The 22,049-nt window shown below is 35.4% G+C and overlaps 1 protein-coding gene across 3 annotated transcripts in view; it reads left to right on the plus strand.

Annotated features, from left to right (window-relative positions):
* Positions 1–22,049, plus strand: part of LOC150094397 (uncharacterized) — a 164,651-nt gene that overhangs the window by 78,712 nt on the left and 63,890 nt on the right. For all 3 annotated transcript variants that reach the window (XM_090412293.1, XM_090412294.1, XM_090412295.1), the window contains exon 3: positions 12,842–13,786. In XM_090412293.1, the coding sequence (XP_090268419.1) occupies positions 12,842–13,786 (945 nt within the window). The remainder of the gene's footprint in view (positions 1–12,841; positions 13,787–22,049) is intronic.

Genomic DNA, 22,049 nt, shown 5'->3' on the forward strand with positions numbered 1-22,049 from the left:
AATTAAATTAAATTTTAACTCATAAGATATATATTTTTAATTTTTTTTAAATGTTATATATACAATAGTGATATATCATCAATAGAATCCGTATAAAAAGCAACATTTGTAAACCATAATTTTTATGGTTCACTTTGATTATTTGTTACTTTCATGAAAAGTTTGAAAAAAAAATCATTCAACGTCAAATGTAAATTCTCGGTCACAGGATATAAAATAAGACCAACTGAAAATCGCCTGTCGAATACGAAATTTCGTCCAATATTTTCGTCCTATAAAGTTCTTCATAACATTAAACAATTGGATTCATTGCGTGAGAGGGTTACAAACTTCGCTACCTTTCCTAACTAAAAATACGAACTTAAACTGAGGTTCTCTTTTTCCATTCACTTATGACCTTTTAGACTACTACTTTCTTTTAATAAGAGGACAATTTTCCAACTAAAATATATTGCGATAGCCAAATTATGGGGGTCATGAATTATGATTTTTTTCTACTTCCCTTGTCAAGTGATATCAAACTTCATCCCATCAATGAATGAACGCAGTGCGCATTCTCCTAAACGTAATTAGTAGATGACAAGTTATGGACTGCGTTTAGTATGCAAGAATGTAGACTTTCAAATGTAACTATTTTCATTTGAAGTGTTTGAATTTTAATTATTTTTCACCGCAAAAATCTGTTTTCTTTTATATAAATCATTAGGCTATTTCAGAGTAATAAAAGATGGAAGAAGCGAAGTCTTCTTTGAAAGTGCAGTTGTTCACGAAATAAATGTAATTAAATTCGATTCATTTATCGATGTTCAATACTAGCTTGTTCTTCCTTTATAGAAGTGTTTTCTTTATTTATAACGCTTCATATAGGCTGCTCCGTTTACATAAATTTTTAAATCGACGTTTTCGTTTTTTTCTTAAAGAAAACACAAAACAGAGCCGTAGTATATTTTCTTTCGTGATTGCGAAAAACTAATATATACAAAAGTAGTTGCAAAGAAGCAAAAACATTAAAAATAATCTAACTTTCATCGCTAAAACCTTTTAAAACATGAATATTGCTTTAGGAAGAGAAAACAAACGTCTCTGAGAAACCTAACAAAACTTCATTCTAAGCGAACTGAGGAAGTTATTCCTTATAGCAGGATTTCATTTATATGATGTGCGTGTGCAAGAAACATTATTACTGAAATTATCAGATTAATCAGTTCCAGTTAAATAGCCTAGTTACCGTTGATTGAATGATTAGGCCATGAAGATCTGAGCCGACATAGCAACTACCAAATAATAATTAAATTGCAACACCACACCGTCTCTTAATTCTATTTGTCGTACAGACTTTCCAAATCATTGAGACCTTCATGGGAGGAGACAAGAACTAGAATTCGAATTAGGAATAAAATGGGTTCTTTCATAAGCCATGAATAGGCCCTTTTGTCTGACATCACTCTCAAATACAATAGCTTCAGAATTCTTAACAAATTGATGCCGTGAGACAAAAATTCAAGTAGGCTCACATACTTTGTTACTTAATTTTTTAACTAACAGGAAATTAACATAACTGTTTTAAGGATTTACAAGAATAGTAAGCGGTAAGAATTCTTTGGTTATCGTTTTATTATTGAGTATAGAAGTGCAAATTTTGCCGCTAACACATACATCGTGATCAAAATTAAAGTATTGCTCTTTAAAGCCCTCTGAAGCGCCACCTATTGCTTCGTGTGCTGCGAAATATTTGCAGGAATATATTATGCGTCAGGCCGAAGCGAATATGACAAAAATTCCAAAATGTACCCTCAGGGGTGTTGTATTATGTAACGAATATAGGTGTAGTAATTTGTCTGTGAGTGTAAGGAGAAAGTGACACAGGCATAAATAACACATTCTTATTCACTTCCAATATACATTCACAGTTTGTACTGTTTAATGAGCTGCCCTTACCTCTATGCTACAAACTGCACTTTGCACAATGTGTTGAACCGCAGAACCTAGCTATTCGCGACTGATGTTGCCCATATGCTGCGTTATGCAGTCTTTTAGCGCTGACAAGTTATGACGATGATCCCGATAAATCCTGTCTTTGAGAAATCCCCAGAGCCAGAAGTCACAGTGGGTTAGATCAAGTGAATGATGCGGCCATGCAGTGGGAAACAGACGACTGATTTCTCTGGCTTCCGTGAAACGTTCTCGAAAAACCTTCTGTTCGGAGCGATGTGTGGAGGTGCCACATCTGCTTGAAAATGATTGAATCCTTGTAGACATTGCTGTAACTGTGGGACAACAAAATTATTCATTATATCGCGTATTTCTCGGCAGTAAATGAGCAGGTCACAGGATTCGACTGGCGAATGTCCTCAAAGAAGACTGGTCCAATGATAAACAAAGTTGTAAACCCGCACCAGACAGTAACTTTGGGTGAATGCAAAGGAATTTGTTGGAGTGCATGCGGGTTTTTCGTAACCCATACTCAGCATTTGTGAGTATTCGCAGCTCCGTTCAGGTGAAAGTGAACTTCATCTCCCCCACAAAATCATCCACGGCCACGCAGCGTCCAACTTCATTCTGACAAAGAATGTTAAGCGAATGTCAGTCGACTTTGAAAGTCCTGCGGGCGCATCTCGTGTGTTAGGAGTATATAAAATGGATATAAATGCAGAATCCTATGTAGAATTTTCCAGCCAGTTGTGTAAGGAACATCCACGTGCCTTGATACAGCGCGTGCACTCCATGAACCAATGCTGTTATTCATGGCCTGCTCCACAACAGCACTTGTTGGAAACTGATTGGTTTGCCTCCTCTGCTAGGTCTAACTAAACGACTATTCCTTCGTTGCAGGTGCACTATAGCGATAGTGCACCTCGTCGACATTTGTTAAGGCGACAAAATGTGCAGATTGCAGCAACAGCATTGCAATTGTTTAGGTAGTACATCTTCACGCGCAAAGCACGTTGGAACAAACTTAATGCCATCACTGTAGACGGGAATTTAGTGTTAGCAACGCTCCTGATAGTGAATTTTGGATCTACTTCCCCCCCCCCTAAGATATTGCTTCGTATGACACAATGCATTCCTCCAAAATTTCGCAGCATATGGATAATTAGATGGCACAAGGCCTTAAACAGAGATACTTTAATTTTGATCATCCGACCCTTAAATACAGAACCCAGAGATTTTTTATTAGTTAAGAAAATCCACATGTAAACGCTTTCTATATTCGGCTTCACAAAGACCTGTCTTTTCTACGTCATATTCCATTACAGTTAATAATTCTGGCTGCAGGGCCCTAATATCTGCCAACGGTTCTTCTTCAGATATTAGATTGTCTGGGGCTTGTTCACATACATCTTCTCCTTCAGGTAACCTTATAAGAAGTCGGAGCCGTCAGATATGGAGAACGTGATGACCAATTAATAATAATCATATACTGATTTTCAAAGTAAACTTGTACGATTTTGGTTTGTTGTTGGGTTGTGATCTTTTCCGTGATTAATTTCTCAAATGTTCCTTAGATTACGTGAAAACAATAAAATAAAGAAATGAATAACCAAAAACGTTATTCATATTTTAAACACCTTCGTGACTTATGGACTATCCTGTACAAGTAAAAATGCTGTTATAGAGTTAACTACTGCATTTTAATATCGTACATCACACGGATTAATAGAAAAGTAGGTTGACTAAATGACAGATGTGTGTACATAGTTGAACCAGTACAGTTTCTTTTTTGTTGTTGTTGGCAGCAGTTAGAGAAGACGGTTGTAATCGATAAATCTTGATTTAGAATATTCAGATATTAAATAACGTAGGGCTTTCAGCATCATGTGATTAATATATTTTTCTATATATATTAATATATAACCATTTTAGGGTCTCTTCAATTTTTTTTTTACAAACGACACAGCCCACATGGCTCAAGACTGAATTAGTGTTAACAAATGACGTCACTGGACAATTCTGTTGCAAAATAAACTTTTCAAGATTGTCTCGGATCATCACCATGCATTTATATTGCAACATTTATCTGACTATAAATCTTTCAGAAGGGACCTAAAAGGCCATAAGCAAGGATTCAGGTTTTTGGAACAGCAGGATAGCAGCCAGTTAGGTGAATGCAGGCACTCTTTGCACAGCGGACAGTGGGGACGAATGGACATGCATATATCGTGCCCACCTACTAATAACACTATTTGCGGCGCCAGACAGACAGACTCAGGACGAAAGGGGAACTATCTTCTTGCAAGTAACCATGGCAACACGGTCGGCTTTTGCAGGGAGAAGTAAAACTTTTTTTTTTTTCAGAAGCGACAGAACATCCTTCATTTTTCATAGAAATGAACTCATAATCTGTATACGTCACGGATTGTCAAGGTCTTGTTATATCATATACATGGTTTTAAAGCACAATTCGATCTTTAAGTAACATTTCATGTAATAAATACATATCAGACTTATTCGTGGAAACAAAGGGTGTGTGCACTTTAGTGATGCTGCATAACAATACACTGAGGTCTAAAACTTTATTCCGTAACAAAAAAAAATAACTTTTATAATTAAAAACACTTTACTTTTTAATACATCTAAAAACAAATTACATATTGAGGCAATGGCCAGCATTACCTGCAAATACTTGTTCTGCATTGTTTACTCTTTCCTTCTTACATACGAATAATGTTTTATTGTCAATCGATAGTGCTGAATGGTCAAAAGATCAGAAATCACAACACACACGAAGATATATAAGGACTCGATAAAATGTAAAAAGATAAAATCAAAGTTCTGTATAAGGAGAGAGAGTCCATTAGGATAGTATTTTAATGGTTACAAGAAAGTATCCAAAGTATCTAAAATCTAAAAGTGGAGTCCCCCTAAATTACAAAAAAAAAAAAACGTCGGATGTAGTTAAATGGGAGTAGATGATCCTAACATCAAACTATACGTTTTCTTCAACATACTCCCAAATAAAACCAACATGTGTTGCCAGGATGTAGAAATTGCTTGTGAGGAAATGAAGTGGAACAGCATCAGAGATGAACCTATAGTTTTTAAAACATGGTGTTTCTTTTTTAGTACATTACATTTATAGCTAGTTATCCAGTGACTAGTTAAGCACCTAAGAGACTAAGTACAATAAGCTGTAAATAAATGCACTCGCACTTATATTCTGTAAAGGTAGCAGGAGGAACTCCGAAATATCTTTTAAAACCCTGGATTTCCAGTCCATTTAAAAGCAACCAGAATTGTTCAGATGATAACTGTCATTTTATGTTCCTGATCTAGCGTTTAACAGATGTGAAATAGATTCTATGATAGTTTTTTTTTTTCTTTTTAAGAAAAAATTCAAGTTTCCTCTAAAAACTATATACCTTCGCCAAAGATTGACTAATTGGGGATTTAAGAAAATCTTGATAGTTTCTTCGGTTGGCGACTGGAATCTAAATGTATAATTTTCTGCCAATTTAGAGTAGAGATGTTACAGAAGCTACATTGATATTTATAGTATAAATTAGATATTAAATTAAATTATAAAAATAAAATTTTTAATTAAGTTTAAAAAAATTAATTTATTTTTAATATTAATTGTTAAATAAAATAATACACCATAATTTAATATCGATATTAAAATTACATTAAACCTTTTAGAAATCAACAAACATAGAGGGAAGATCTTAGTCCTTTTTAGGACTTCCACGGTAACAAATGGCAATGCTGTAGCCCATGAAGTTTTAACTGAGACTCGGCTATTTCCGTTACCCAGTCATGACTAGAGCTTTTTAGCTCGATAAAACCCCATCCACACAGATTTTCTTCATTCAGATGACGGGATAAAGAGTCAAGGACTCAGTCCATCGCCCAGTTCTTTTAAGAACTTAACAAACATCTGGGGTATTGATTGTTGAATCCAATACCCTTGGAGGGTAATGGATAGCAATGCTGTAGCTAATGAAGGTCTAACTGAGGCTCAGCTATTGCTATTACCCTCCTGCCATGATCAGAGCTTTAATAATAGCTCAATAACCTTATCCCTACACTGTCCACTACAGATAACGGGGAATATGAAAAGCATTCTTACTTCGCCCCTTTAAGCCAGTCCTTATAAGAACAAACATCTGGGGATTCAAATAGATTATATATTGGTCAAGAAAAGATACAGAAACCAAATAAAAAATTGCAAAAGCTATCCAGGTGCCGACATTAGTAGTGACCATAACCTTGCCTTAATGAAAACAGAACTGAAACATAGGAAACAAATCCAAAGATACAAACCAATAAGATGAAAAATTAAAAAGTAAAGAAGTAAAGAGAGGATACCAAGAGGCAACTGATCATAACATTCCAGAAAACATAAATAGTCAGAATAATATTTAAAACCAATGGAATATGATTAAGAGTTAATTACAAATTCATCAAATCAATTATTGAAAAATGCAGAATTTGTTCTTAAAGTTCTTAAAAGAACTGGGCGATGGACTGAGTCCTTGACTCTTTATCCCGTCATCTTAATGAAGAAAATCTGTGTGGATGGAGTGTTATTGAGCTAAAAAGCTCTAGTCATGGCTGGGTAACGGCAATAGCCGAGCCTCAGTTAAAACTTCACTGGCTACAGCATTGCCATTTGTTACCCTGGAAGTCCTAAAAAGGACTTTCAAAAATCTCATATATTCGGCTTCGCAGAATTTGTTGATTTCTAAACCTTTTAGAGTTTCTAAACCTTTTTCAGTTACCTCTTGGTATCCTTTCTTTACTCTTTAATTTTTCAAGGTTTCATCTTATTGGTTTGTATCTTTGGATTTGTTTCCTAACTTCCATTGCTGCTTTTACTTGGGAATGTAATGTGGTGGTTAATACAAGTAGCGCTGCTGCCCACTACTATAACTATTAGTGGTTAGTTGAAATAGGAGGAAACACCCCTAGCCCTCGAGTACTCTAATAGCTTCAGGGAGAATGGAGGACCTCCTCCTGAGGTTAGTAAACAAGAAAAGAGACAGACAGAAAGTTTTAAGTAAAGAATCCTCATTAGGAACAATTTTAGTGTGAGGGTATAATCAGGAAGTGGAAGAGTTAGGGAAAAGTATGACCAAAAGCTTTGAAGTAGATCATACTTAGCAATGGGACCCCGGGTTAGCCATGCCCATGCCTGCAAGTCACAAGCCCCCATGGGGACTATATGGTTTATATGTTCATGTAAACAAAACATATGATTTAAAGGAGATGGTAAATCCCGTATTATTCTACAGCCGAGTACGAAACTCGGATCGAAATCCATCGTAATCCTAGAGTTTTGGCTTCTTTTAGTATTAAAAATATGATTTATTTTTAAATTTTGGTTCTCTAGAGATGTCAGACGACACACTCTTATCAATTTCATTTGATCCAGATGCAATAAATATATATATATAAAGAGCAGGTAGGGAAGGAATCCACCGTGAGATGCGGTGATTAATACCTTTGGAGGGTAATGGATGGCAATCCTATAGCCAATGAAGTTCTAACTGAGGCTCGGCTATTCCTGTTACCCTCCTGCCATGATCAGAGCTTTAATAGCTCAATAACACCTTATCCCTACACTGTCCTCTACAGATAACGGGGAAGATGAAAAGCATTCTTGCTTCGCCCCTTTAAGCCAGTCCTTATAAGGACTATAAGGACAAATATATAAAAGACCAAAGTCTATATTAAGTTCAGCTGAACACAACTAACTTCACTGCCCTCAATGGACGAGCATATATCTCACAAACACTCCATCCAAAGTTCTTTCATTACAAGACAAAGGGGAATATGAAAAGCAATTTTGCTTCACCCATCTAGCCAGAAATGTTAATGTTAACGATGTAATTAATCTATTTATTACATAAATTTTGAGAGAAGTTTATTATACGATAATTTGAATGGTATGAAATAATACGCTAGCTAATTAAATTTTGAGAGAAGTTTATTGTACGATAATATGAATGGTATGAAATAATACGATAGCTAATTAAATTTTGAATAAGTTCATTACAATAGCTATGAAACAAGGGGATAGCTGTTGTAAACGAATTTCAAAATAGCTTCAAAACATGTATTTCTTTCCTTGATTGTGGTTACTAAGACGACAAGTTAGTGCATCATGAAGCAATTGTAACTAAATAGTGTAACCTGTGACATATTGCTGTCTTGAAGAAGTTGCAAACAATTATCTACCCACTGTCATTAGTTAAATGAAATCTCATATAGGCATTAGTTAGGTGCGGGCGTTGACGTGCACTCTCGGAAGAAGTCCCTAAAATAGAACAGTCACGATTACAATTTGAACGAGTTTAACATCCTTTCCAATAGATGCACTATGTTTTTCTCCTTACTTAAACTGAAAATCAATAACAGCTTACTGTAATCAAATTTAATTATCATATTTTCACAATTAAGTCCTCTTGTTTAAGGCACTCATTGCCCATTTAGTTTCGGTTGAATACCTCTTTAAGCAGTTGTGTTCGGCAGAATTTTCTATAGCTTCTCATTAGCAAAGATTAAGTCGTATCGATCACCTTTTAATTTCTCTTGTAAGAAAAGATTTCATATTCTTTACTTGGAAATTAGTTGTATCCGTTGTTGCTTTTCCGTTACACGGAAATGCTCATTTGAAAAAACAAAAAATAACTAATGTAATTTATTCTGTGGCTAATTTTACTGATCAGAAGAGAATTAGTTTAATTGTAAATAGAAACATTAGGACAACGTAACAGGCAATTCCTGCGCATGCGTGTTAAGCTTGACTTTCATACCTGTATAGTACAGAGCAAAAATAAAACGATAAAAAAACTGATGTTTCGTTAGAGTCTTTGTTAACTGTTCTTGGATATAGGTTATCCTTCAACAAAACAACATAGCGCTGCATTAAATGCAACGCTCCACCATACATGTTTCAAAAATGATCAAACATTGACGTCAACTATGATTACTTCATCAGGACTGCAGATGCACGATAATGTGGATCACTAACCTTTAAAGTTCATGTAAATTGCTTCAAATTCGGGATAGTATGGACATTTTGCTATATATACAAATATCAATGGTCAGGGCTAAGTGCAGTTATCTGTGACAAATGGGTAATGTGTGTGCACTTAGTGCATGCATAAAGGAGGATTAATATATATAATTACTTAGGTTTAGCATCATAAATTCGATATGTGTATTACTTAAAATAATGTTGAGGCAAATTATGAATAATTATTTCGGTGAGGAATCATAGCATCAAGCAAACGACATGGATGTTAAAGATATTGTTATGATACAATAATGTAAAATATTTATTTGCATATTAATGAGCACAAAGGAGCCTACGGAATTTCCTATGCATTGATTACAACGTTACATTTTAATGTTAGTTTTAACAGCCAACTACTTCCTCAGGATGACATCTAAAAGCTGATGTCATTATAATGCTCATAAAATCGGATTGTTTGGTATTACCTGTTCAACCCGATATTTTTAGTGTAATACATACAGGAAATTAAGTTGAGTGATTTCTATTATTGAAAGGATTATATCCCTGAGCTTCTGTAACATTCACTTTAATATTACGAATACTTAATGATTCAATACGTATAATTTAGCATACTTAAAATCATTTGAAAATAAAAGTAAATTCCGAAAATTAAAACATCGGTGAACAGGAAGCGTTCGTTTTTTGTAGTGTTATCAAAATCAGAAAGGAGGAATCCAAATAACCAGCTAACAGCAGCCGGAAACAGTTTTCCTTATAATACCCAAGATAAACGAGTGGTATAATCCATCTCAGTATAATAGAATAGCAATGAATTCATACTACATTCGCTATAACTAAGATTACATGTCTAAATACCGCATTTGTGTGAATAAATTGCTCGCACATTAACGATTACAACTGAACTTCTTTGGGAGATGGACCGACTCCTTGACTCTTTATCCCTTCATCTGATTTTAGCTTGCGTATGAGAGGATTATTGTGGGTAAATTACCCGCTCATTGTGAGCATTGTAAGCTGTATTAGCTTTATCTTGCGATGGAGGATTTTGGCTTTTTATGTTTGAAATTATCTGAGGATTTATAGTCTGCTTCCTGTTGAATTAGTTGATTTGGGTGATTATCTGTCTGTGAAGAATTTTTCTGCAATGCCTGTCATGTAGGTCTTGATATCTCGAAGGTTGGCTTCTGGTGTAACTGGAGGTTTCTCATGAACCATGGGGCATTAAATGCCATTCTTAGGCATTTGTTCTGGATCGTCTATAATCTGTTGATGTAGCTTTTAGCTGTGTGTCCTCAAGTTGGTAATGCTCAAGTGAGTTGTGGTCTTATTACTGATTTATAGAGGAGGATTTTGTTATTTATGTTTAGGAAGCTCTTTCTATTCAAGGGTGGATATAATTGTGCTATTGTCTAACTTTCTTTGGTGGAGATACTATTTATGTGTGTCTTGAAATTTAGGCGTTTGTCAAGATGAACTCCTAGATATTTGGTAGAGTTGTGACAAGGGATGATTTTTTCAAACATTTGTATGCTTTTGTTCGGTTCTGCTTTATGTCCGATGAAAAGTACTGCAGAGCTTTTTCCTGGATTAATGGCAATGCGTCATTTGGTGTACCAGGCCTCTAATTCGTTGGCTGCTCTCTGTAGCTTGTTTGTGGCCAGATGTGGACAGAGGGATCTGGCTATGATATGTCGTCGGCATAGAGAGCGGTGATGGATGGGGGATAACTTGGGGAGATCCGCCATGTATATGGAGAAGAGTAGGGGAGATAGCAGAGAGCCTTGTGGGACTCCTGCCATGACTCTCCTTTCTGTGGATCTGATTCCATTCAGTTTTATTTTAAATTTTCTGTTACTGAGATATGATTTGATAAGTAGAACTAGTGGTATTGGAATTCCTACTTGGTGTAGCTTAAAAATTAGACCATGATGCCAAATTCTATCAAATGCTTGTGTTATGTCCAAGAAGACTGCGCCAGAATGTTGGTGCCATTCATACCCTTGGGTGACGTATTCAATGATTCTGTAAATTTGGAGGGTCATAAAATGCTGTTTTCTGAATCCGAATTGCTCGTCTTGTATGACTTGGTTGTTATCTGTTGCTTCTTGAATCCGTGTTGGTATAGCGCGTTCGGCTATCTTGCCTACACATGACAGAAGGCTGATAGGCCGATAGTTCTGTGGAATATGCATTTTCCCCAGGTTTTGGAATTAGGAAGACATCTGCAAGCTTCCATCGCTCTGGGAAATAATTTAGCCGAAGGATGGCATTGGTGATGGCTACCAGATGTATAATCCCTTTACGTGGGAGTAGCTTGAGCACCTTGCTCCTTATACCATCTGGACCCGGAGCCTTTTTGTTGTTTAGTTTTCTTATGATGTCATATATTTCTGTTGGTGAAACGGATTTGTTGTTGGATTGGAGTGAGGCGTTTTGAGTTATTTTACGCACTTGACTGTGGATTTTTCTTATGAAGCTTAAATCCACATTGACATAATTGGGACTGCATTGTCTTTCTAAGCTGTCTACAAATGCTTCTGCCTTTTCCTTATCACTGTAGGCGACTCTATATTCTCCTTGGATTGGGGGAAGCGTGTTACGTTTTGAACGAAGTGATCTTATCATTCTCCACAATGATTGATCCTCTGTTTAATTGGTGTATTTTGTTATTCCAAAGTTCGTTACGGTGATCCTTTAGGGCATACCGAACCTGGATTTTAGCTCTGTTAACTGCCTGCTTATCTATGGGATCCAGTGTTCTGTGATATTTTCTTCTTAACCTGTTTTTCTCTCAGATAAAACATTTTATGTCCTCTGGGAGTTTATTTGGTTGTACGTGTTACCTGTCATACTGCTGTTAGTACTTGCTTTTCAAAGGTTTTTACTGCTTTTTCTATGTCTTCAGTGGATATTATATGTGGTACTGGGCCAAGAATTTCCTGGAAGGCTGAGGGAAGTTGTTTCCAGTTAATAAAGGTGGAGGTATTTTCCGCTAAATCTTGTGTTGTGCCTAGTTGCAATATGATGGAATTGTGATCAGAACTTAATTCGTTGACTGCATGTATTTGATAGCTGTGCGCTATGTTTTTTAATATAGCTATATCAAGTACATCAGGACGTCCGGTTGCTCCGTAGTGTGTGGGTTCTGTGGGTCCTATTACTGCTATGTTTCGTGAAGTAGTATAAGAGTTGAGTATTCTTCCGTTAATATTTGAGTTTCTGCTATTCCAGGCTGAATGTTTGGCAATTAAGTAAATTTAAACTATAAAAAATGTATTAGTGGTAATATATTTTACTAAGCTTTTAAGAGAATATTTGAAAAAATATATAAAGAATAATAGATTTTATTAGAGATCCAATAATGTTTTATAGAATAATAGCTTATATATCTGCACATAGGGCGAGTGTGCAGTTTCCTATCAGCAACTTGTTTGCAAATTGATCTATTGTTTATCAATATCTAGTTTGATCAGGTCGTACATTTCATATCAGTCATCTAAAGCATTCCTAACTGCGTTAATCCATTTAAATCATAGTCAACCTCTAAGTTATTTTCTCAAGTATAGTGAATATAGTATATTTTTAAAGATATTTAAAAATATTAAGTTCTCATACCATTTGCAATTCAGTCGCTTCTGAAATCTTAAGAGGAACTCTTATCGAAATGTTTTCTCAAGAGTATAAACTGGACTTTTATCATAAGCAAGGAGATATGGCAATATTTTTATTAAGGAGTAAATTCACGTTACTTTTGTAAATGTCTTTGTGTATGTGATTTGTTATGTACTATTTTAAGTTTTATGTCTCACTGCACTGATGTGAAGTACGCTAGCAATTAATACTTAATGTTTTTATATGCAGATGGTCTCAAGGATTACTATTTCATCAAGGGTTGGTGGATTGTGCTCGAGCGAGTCTTCTTGTGCCACTAGGTGTCAGTGTTCTAGTGTGTCAACGATTGCCAAGGTGTTCCATTGTTGAAACTGCTTTCCTTCTGCTAGTCACCGTATCTACTGTCAACATCCTAACGTCCGTTATTAACGACGCACCCTTGCTCCCAGATCAAGAACAAGCTTCAATCACCGGCTCTGAGGGACTATGGACGGGGTCTTCCGACAACAATCATGCAGTCCTGGACAGCCCTCAGTGTATTGTTTTTGGATTATTTATCATTTGGTTTGCTAGTTTCACGATAAACCTCGGACCAACATTCCTCAGTGGAGCCCTGTCAACATCTCGAGATGGAGGAGGTCAAGTCAATGCATGTCCGATGGTGTTCGGTCCCGTACGTCACTACGTGCTCAACGTTCTTTGGGTGACCGTGAATGTCTTATGTGTTGTGCTGACCGGGGTCCACCTCCGGAAGCTGTACAAGGATTTGACACGATCCAACTTGGAGGCGCTCCGCATTGCAGGATTGGTGACAACCATGATATCCGTGCGATCTGACCGCGAGCTATGCGAATCGCAGCACATTCAGAGCTACATTCATCGTTTAGAGCAGGAAGGAATCCGACGTGTGAAGATGTTTGTGATCATCCTGGTAGCTTACATACTCTTTTGGGGACCTCTTTTTGTAGTCATCCTCATCCAACCGGGAGTGGCTAGTCCCTCTTTTACCTATGAGATTACGCTTCATGTGGCTTTTGTCCATGCCTTTGTTAATCCTACTCTTCTTCTGGTACTGCATAGAGAACTTAGACAGGCGGCCGCTGACTTTTCCTGTTGTCAGTGTTGGTTTCCTCCTGATTTCAGCGCTCTTCCATATGAAGCCGCACCAGCCTGTAGACTTAACCGATGTTATATGTAAGTTTTTTTGCTTATTTTTCCTTGCACATTTTATCCTGTATATATATAAGAACAAAATCATGAAAAATTCTGTACACATTAATTTAACAGTGCTGCTTTTTGACAATCTCGCTATATTTGTTTTTTAAAGTAACAAATGATACCAGAATCAGTACTTACGTTCCTACATGACATTTCACGAATAAAAGTGTAGAATTAAAAGCAGGTTATAGTTTAAAATCTAACAGGGACCTTTTTTAAAAAAAAAGTTTACGGTTTTGCATAACTGATATTTTCTGTACATGGAGTTAATTTCTTCAGTGATATTCCTACATTTCTGTGATCACTGTGTTCAGAATTGCGAAGATTTCATGTACGCTTTTTTCCCCTAAGAATTTATCTTTGAATAATTGGTCTGTTTCCAAAAATAGATGGGAAGGAAAAATCTCTCAGATACTAAATACTCATTTTATTTTCCTTTGAAAAACAAACTCGCCTATGAAAATTCAAAAGTCGATTTTCTTGACCAAACTGGCAAGCAAAATTCAATCGTTAAAAGTGAGGAATTCCCATCATAAAAATACTACATAGTATTAACCTCCCCCCCTGAAAAAGACCTTTACAATTTGTGTTCAGTAATCTGAAATTGAGTAAAGTATAATAAAAAAACGTAACAAATCAGTTTGCTGCGATGGCTCCATCTTCACTTGCAAGAATCTTAAGAATGAGGAAAATTTCTCCTGAAATATAAATTAGCCATTAATAAAGATGTTTAAAAAAACGAGACAATTCCATCATCTCGATTAATCCTCGGCTTCATTCAAATGTTAAATATCCAACCGGGTTAAAGCCCACGAGATATGCTCGGCGCTTTTCATGTGGTCTTAATGAATCAGATATTGATTGTTTCAAATGAAATGTGTAGACGATTTTAAAATAGAAGCTAAATAAATCACGCGAACTTAATTGTGGCGTGAAAGTTTATGGGAGATAACAGATGCATTATTCAAGCGCACGTGAATTCTAAGTAACAACTTTGAGCTGAACCTTTATTGGTATGGAAAGAACTTTCTTTTTTTGCTAATGCTTCTCTACATAGATTACAGTAATATTAGATGATAAAGCCCTCTTATAAAAATTCTAGTCAAGGTTCGTATTTCATATATTAAGTGAATGCTTAATGAACACTGCGAATGCTGTAAGACGTGGTCCGTTTAGATGTTTTATGGGTGACCACAACTGACTAACCATTAATCTTTTAAGCTGAAGTTGAATTCTTTAATATGTGGTAAAAAAAAGTTCGCTTAATTTCTATAGTGTTCTGTTTATAGGCGACCTTTTATACCTATCGCAATACTTGCTGTCGCCTAGCAATGCAAAGTCAATGAAATTAGAATAGAAAAGTGAACTGCATCACGACATGCTTATTTTGTTTATTAGGTTTTAAGTGCATATTAGAAATATTTCAACCGTTCATTGTGAACAGAAGTTGTGATTAATAACCCAAGTTTTGTTCCTTCAGAAAAGCCCTAATTAAATATTATAAAAGCCCTAAGCCTAAAGCCATTGTGTTTACTATCGTCGCTTTTCTTCTATTATGATAACGTTTCTCTTGTATGTATATACGATATATAACTTAATAGCAATTAATTTTTATCAAACATTTAATGCTTAACCTGTTAAAAAGAGAACGAACTTAGATATTCCTTAGATGATTAGATTATCTGGTTAAAAAGCTTGAATCAAGTTGATCTGCAAGGAATTTTGAAGACGAGGACGTTCACGTGAAACTCGGCAAAAGCAGCCCGTGGCCTTGATTAATTAAACTCTAATAGTTTTTGCATGTGTTGCATACTTTTTTTTGTAAAGCAATCACTAAACTTTTTCTATCACTAAAGTTAATCAAAATCTACGGATATTTGAGTTATGCAGTGCGTTTAATAAGTTCATTACAACAACTGAAACTAATGACTGTTTGGTTAAGGGAGATAAAATCTCCCACCAAGCAAACAGACTGGAGATTCGCTAAAATAAACCAAAGTCGATGAAAGTGATAGCAATATAACTATATACCGCAGTCTCTCCCCTTATCCGCGGTCGATCTCAGTCCGATAATATTAAATGGCAAATTTCAGAAATAAGTTTTTAATTGCGCGTTGTTCTAAGTAGTAATCGGTTATCAGATCGAGTGTCGCGGTATCGCAGTGCTTGTGTTCAAGTAACCCTTATTTCACTTAATGGTTCAAAGAGCAAGAGTAGTGATGCTGACAATTCGGATATGCCAAAGAGAAGCCGTCAAGTACTTCCTTTTAAAAAGGTGAAAGTTCTCGACTTTATAAAATAAAACGTATGCTGAGGTTGCTGGGATTCCATTCACATTCAAATGACTTTTATTGCAGTATATTATACTATTATAACTATTAAACTATATACTATTAAATATAATATATACTTAATATACCTATATACTATATAATATATACCTCAGTGTTGCACTACCAATTGGGTGAGATGTTACACTATCCAGGTATTTGCTTACACTTGGACTCGCCAAACTTTATATAGTATTCGGCTATGAAACAATGTGGGATTTAATATCCCTTAACTTAAATAATATATACTATTAAACTGTACTATTTTATTATTGTAATTATAGTTATTAAGCTCTTATTTTGCCTAATTTATAAATTAAACTTTATCATAGGTATATATAGGGTTCTGTACTATCCACGGTTTCGGGTATCCTCGGGAGCGGGGGGTATTCCCCGTGCAATATTCCCCAACACTATGACGAACGGCGGTTGGCACCGTTCGTCATATTGTTGGTATTGCACAATTCTAAAGACTATATTGCAATACTGTATTTAAAGTATTCCATAAGCTTTATTAATAATTATTAAAGAATGGAGAATATTATGAGCCCAGCTGTATTTTATAGCCAAATATAGAGAGAAACTTAGTTTCTAAAAGTTATTCTCTATTTTAACATCTTTAATTAAGCTCTTTAGAATATGAATTTTCCGGAATCTTTGCAGTGTCAATATCTTTTTGGAAATTCTAATAGAGATTTTAGTTTATTTATTTATTCGTATGGAGTTTCCTCCCTTGACTCCCCCGTCCCCTTTTTAGGACGAGTTGAACCCCCCTAATGGGAATTTAAGTGTTTATGACTGTAGATCCGTGTGTGTTCACAGGGCTGGTTGACCTGTTCTGAGGGACGAAAAACCCTCTACCTCTGTATGAGACCAGCTAACTCATCTTTAGTCGAAAGAGACCAGATAAAGGTTCCACTCCTCCTCGTGGACGGGAATCGAACCCAGGTCTGTCCGACCAAAAGGGCTTATTAATAATTTAGATAAATTCATTACATTAATTTTTAAAACACTGCGTGTTCTTTGATACATAGCTCTTAATTATTTTTTTTAAGATCAAGTATTTGAAGTAAATTTATTAAGCTATAGCGAGAAAACATCCTACTCACCTCATTCGCTATTTGCCTTGTTCTATTATATGAAAATATTGAAATTAGAGCACAGCTAGAAAGACTACCAACTCCTCTATACGAGTTCTACTTTCATACTGATAATAGTTTGACTCACAGAATCATTTTATTAGATTACTTTTCCGGAAGAATGTTGCACTATTTATTGTATGAATTTAACCTCTTCTATGTCTGATTGGTAGAATTCTTACCGCTAGCGTTGTTCATTTCCACTAAACAAGATCGCCCGCCGCTTGACTACAAAGAGGATAACAGTAACAAGATTTTATAACCGAGATCACTTCACAAAGAAACTGGCTTTATGAGACTGTTCCCTCTTTGTTGACATTCAGTAAGAATATTGGGTTTTAGAATTGTATGTACGTGAGATGATTGGATGGAGTATAGTTCGGTTTATTTCAAGAGATTCTTTAAATAAAACTTCCAGATGTTAAAAATCAGTTTCATGTTGAATTGTGCAATATGAAAGGAATGTATTTCACTGGTTCTTTAACTGCATTCCCGTGAAGCGGTGTAATTTTTTTTTTCTTTACTTTAATCTTGTAGTGTTTATGTAATCTTAGAAATGACCCTTAAGTTTCTATTTTTCTAGTTGCAGCTTAATGAATTATATTTGCTTATAGCTCTTATGTCTGTGCTTTCGTTCTGCTGAAATGCTAAATTAAATATTTTTTACAGATAATCTTTTGTGTATTTTCCGAGGGTTAGATTCTTTAAACTTAATCGCTTTATTTTAATAAATAAAAAATACACGAGCGCTGACAAATTTTCACTTAAATTTCCAGTTCTTACGCATTAAAAGTAACATTGGGTCGAGTTTAGTTTCAGTTTGCTGTAACACCGCCTTTTTAATTGTAACATTTCTAAGTAGAAATAAGCTAGTTAACAGAGTTGCAACATTTTATAAATTCAATTCAACTTTAAATTTAATTTAAAATGAATTCTTTAAATCGAATCATCCTTTCCATTTTACTTTATTTTTATTTTGCACATTATCTGAAATTTGGTCCAATCAGTCACTGTTAGTAATTTTATATTTCTAGACCCATTATTACAATCGATTAATCTTTCAAAACTATTAATTAATACACCAGAAAAGAACTACCCTTTTCTGCATAATCTGTAACTCTAAATATGGGAAAGCAATGCAGAGAACCATCTGGCGCCACCTATTGATCTTATCCAAATATAGCGCATTAAGTAAGAAATGAAAGAACAGAAAACATGGGTCGAGAAAGAAAGGTCATTCGCGTTATATTTCTTAGCAGAAAGGTCGTTCGACGGTGAAAGAAAAACGATATGCACTTTACTCATTAAGAGAAAGGACAAACATGTTACGACCTATAGTCAACAGTAATTGTATGTTGTCATGAATGGTCTTATACAAATACTCTTGATGTCCAAGACCCTAAAACTAGCTAAACACGTTTATCCTAAATCGCTGTACTGTTTTCTTATATATTGTATCCGTAGAGGGAAACATTCAGATTTTGTGTGGATATAGGTTGACAATTTGAGTTTTCTTCAATAGATTGTTGGGAATCAAATTTCTTCCAGTATTTATTTGTAGTCTAGTTTCCGATTTGTGATGCGAAACTTCACATGATCCTGTATGTTCTTTTATTAGGTGCCCACATATTAATTGACCTGTAAATTTTTAATTTACAGGTCAATTAATAAAAGTTTCAATTAATTAAAAGGTCAATTAATAATAAAGTCAATTAATTAAAGTTTCCATGTAAAAGTTAGAAATACAATTTTTCAACGTTTTATTATCCAATTTGTTTCAAATCAAAGTGAAATACAGATCTTCTGGCGTTATTTTTCTCTTATGGTTTCCTAAACATTTTATTACAACTTCTTAATTGCACACCCCTAAATTTAATTGCTACTACTTGAGAATAGGAAACGATAGTACAGTGGTATCTCGCTAATCCGAACTAATTGTGTTCGTTCGGATTAGTGAATTTTCCTCCAAGAGACGATAATAACTATCGTCAAAAATAAAAAAATAATCAGATTCTAATGGTGCATCAATTTAATTCTGTAAATAAATGAACTAACTGATATAAAAAAACTACTGTACTGTAATGTAAAACAAAAAATAATACAGTACACAAGATTATTTTAGTAAAATATTTAGCTTGTATGTACCTGTATTGTTGAGGATTCTGATTTAATAAAATTGCATACTGAAGTACATAACTTAACTTGCGTAAAAAAAATCACTTTCTTGTACACAACACAAAAAAAAGTTTCACAAAGTAACACAAAAAAAGATTTTATTTCTTAGAAAAAAAGTCATTGATTTTCTTTTGCTTCTTGGAAGCTAAACATTTTTCGAATGCTTCTTCTCGGAGCTGCATTAGCAACAAGATTTTGCGGAATGGCGTATCATTCTGCTTAGCCCATTCTCTACACATATTAAGACTGTCATTTGCCTCTTCATAGTTTACTTTTTTTCTTCGAATTCTTTATCGTCATCATCGTCTTCTAATTCATTCTGTAGCGTCATATTTATAATTTCAGCTTCTGATTTGATTTCGAATTCACTTTCGGTTCTACCTGTAATCCATTCCGTAACATCTGTTTGTAAAATTCCAACATATTGATTTATATTTTTAACCAAATTATGCACGTTTTGAATTTCCTCTTTTTGTGTATCACCGTAGTTATCTTGGTAAATTCTAGAAGACCGCAGTTTTTTCCATGACGCTCGAATTGCCTCATGTTCCACGGCTCCCCAAGCAGCAACAACTGAGAACGCTACATCCTTAATTATTAATAGTACACAAAATAATAATACGTAATAAATGAAACTTTTTTTTTCTTTCAAAACTGTGGTTCGGACTAAAGAGGTTCAGATTAGCGAGATACCACTGTACCTTGTTTGAAATTAGTAAGGGTTTTTTTTATTAAAGTTTTTCTAGATACTAAAACAGAACTAGAGAGATCAACATTACTAACGCAGGCATTATCTCAGTATCTACATTATCTAAATTTAGATAATGCAGACACTGAGAGTTCTAGTGAATAACCGACTCCAATGACGTAAACGCGGAAAAGCCTTCACACGTGACTTCCGTCCAAAACTTAATGATTGTGCTTTATAACGGGCTTATAGTTGCTCCGACTGTCACACAGAATAATCGAACTCATCTTCAGGCCTTAAGCAGAGCATCCTGTTCGAGAAGTATAATTTTCAATACAGGACAGTATTACCATGAATGTACAAGGTGTCCACAAATGTTTACCCTGATTTCAACTGGCTATAATATTTTAACAATGAAACTAACTGAATAAATTTTGTTGCAGGTAAACTTGGGCACTCATAAAGTTTCCATACTGGTATCTTCAGTATACTGCTTTTGCCACCAGGAGCGCTGCTGCTGATTTTCTTTAAAAATGGCTTCAGGAAAAAGCCCAATGTGTTCTGTGGCTAGCATAAACAAAATCTCCAGTTACTGCGCCAACGTTTGCGTACCAGTTTGTGGTACGCAAACGTTTGAAATTGTTTGCGTACAAAGTCCAAATTGTCCAGGAGATAAAGCCAGATGATTGTCCAAGGCGTAAAAAATTTACTAAATCATTTTGTGCCGCATCGATGAGGATAATGGTTTTTTTGCAACGTGTTTTGTTTCTCTGATGAGGCAACATTTCACGTGAGTAGTCAACAGACACAATGTAAAGATCTGGGGATCTGAAAACCCACATGCCATAAAAGAACACATTCGAGCTAGTCCAAAACTCAATGTTTTCTGTGGTTAGTGTGGACTAATGCATGATCGAGTGATTGGCCCTTTATTCTTTCTTGAAAAAGAAATTAATGGAAATGTGTACTCAGACATGCTCATTAATTATGCCATTCCTCAGCTACAGGAGATGCAACCAAATGTTATCTCCCAACAGGACGAAGCCCCCCCCCATTGGTCTCGTGATGTTCGCAATTGTCTTAATCGAGAATTCCCGAATCTCTGGATTGGCACAGATGGTCCAATCCCATGGCCCCCGAGGTCACCGGACATTACACCTCTTTGACGTGTTACCGGCGGTGCACATGTTAAAGCTGTTCATTGACTTTTTTCTATATGTTATGCATTTAGGTCTAACTTTGTGTTCCATTTCGAGTGTCCACTGAAGAGTTATAATATATTATGATCAGGGTAAACATTTGTAGACACCCTGTATTACAGAAGTATTAAGGAATGGGATTAATCCCATAGGTGAACCTTGACGTAACTATACCTGGCATCAGGCACTGACAAATCGGGGCACCAGTTTGATTACATTTTGATACTACGTGCACACTTGTCCAGGAGCAGAGCGTGGCACAAACTATGAACTAGTACGATCATTATCCGAATTCTTAAAAAACATTCCCATCCCTGTGGACTACCTGACATAGTAATCCCAAACTGGTTCATAAAATAAAACTAAATCCGATTGAATGCCCTTTTGGAGATGAATACAAACCTGAAATCCTCTGGAAAAGAGTCGGGATATATACGGGATACAGCCAGAAATATCCACAACGAGTTAGCAGTCAAGAGACCCGTGGATCTCAACATGAGATCCCATCAAGAAGAGGAGAATAGAGAAACAAATATAAGTCTTCTTATAGTCCTTATAAGGACTGGCTTAAAGGGGCGAGGACAGTGTAGGGATAAGGTGTTATTGAGCTATTAAATTAAAGCTCTGATCATGGCAGGAGGGTAACAGCAATAGCCGAGCCTCAGTTAGGACTTTATGGGCTATAGCATTGCCATCCATTACCCTCCA

The sequence above is a fragment of the Typopeltis vanoorti genome, chromosome 22, assembly GCF_054136105.1.
Source record: "Typopeltis vanoorti isolate ZY-2024b chromosome 22, IOZ_Tvanoo_1.0, whole genome shotgun sequence".
In the NCBI taxonomy this organism is placed as follows: Eukaryota; Metazoa; Arthropoda; class Arachnida; order Uropygi; family Thelyphonidae; genus Typopeltis; species Typopeltis vanoorti.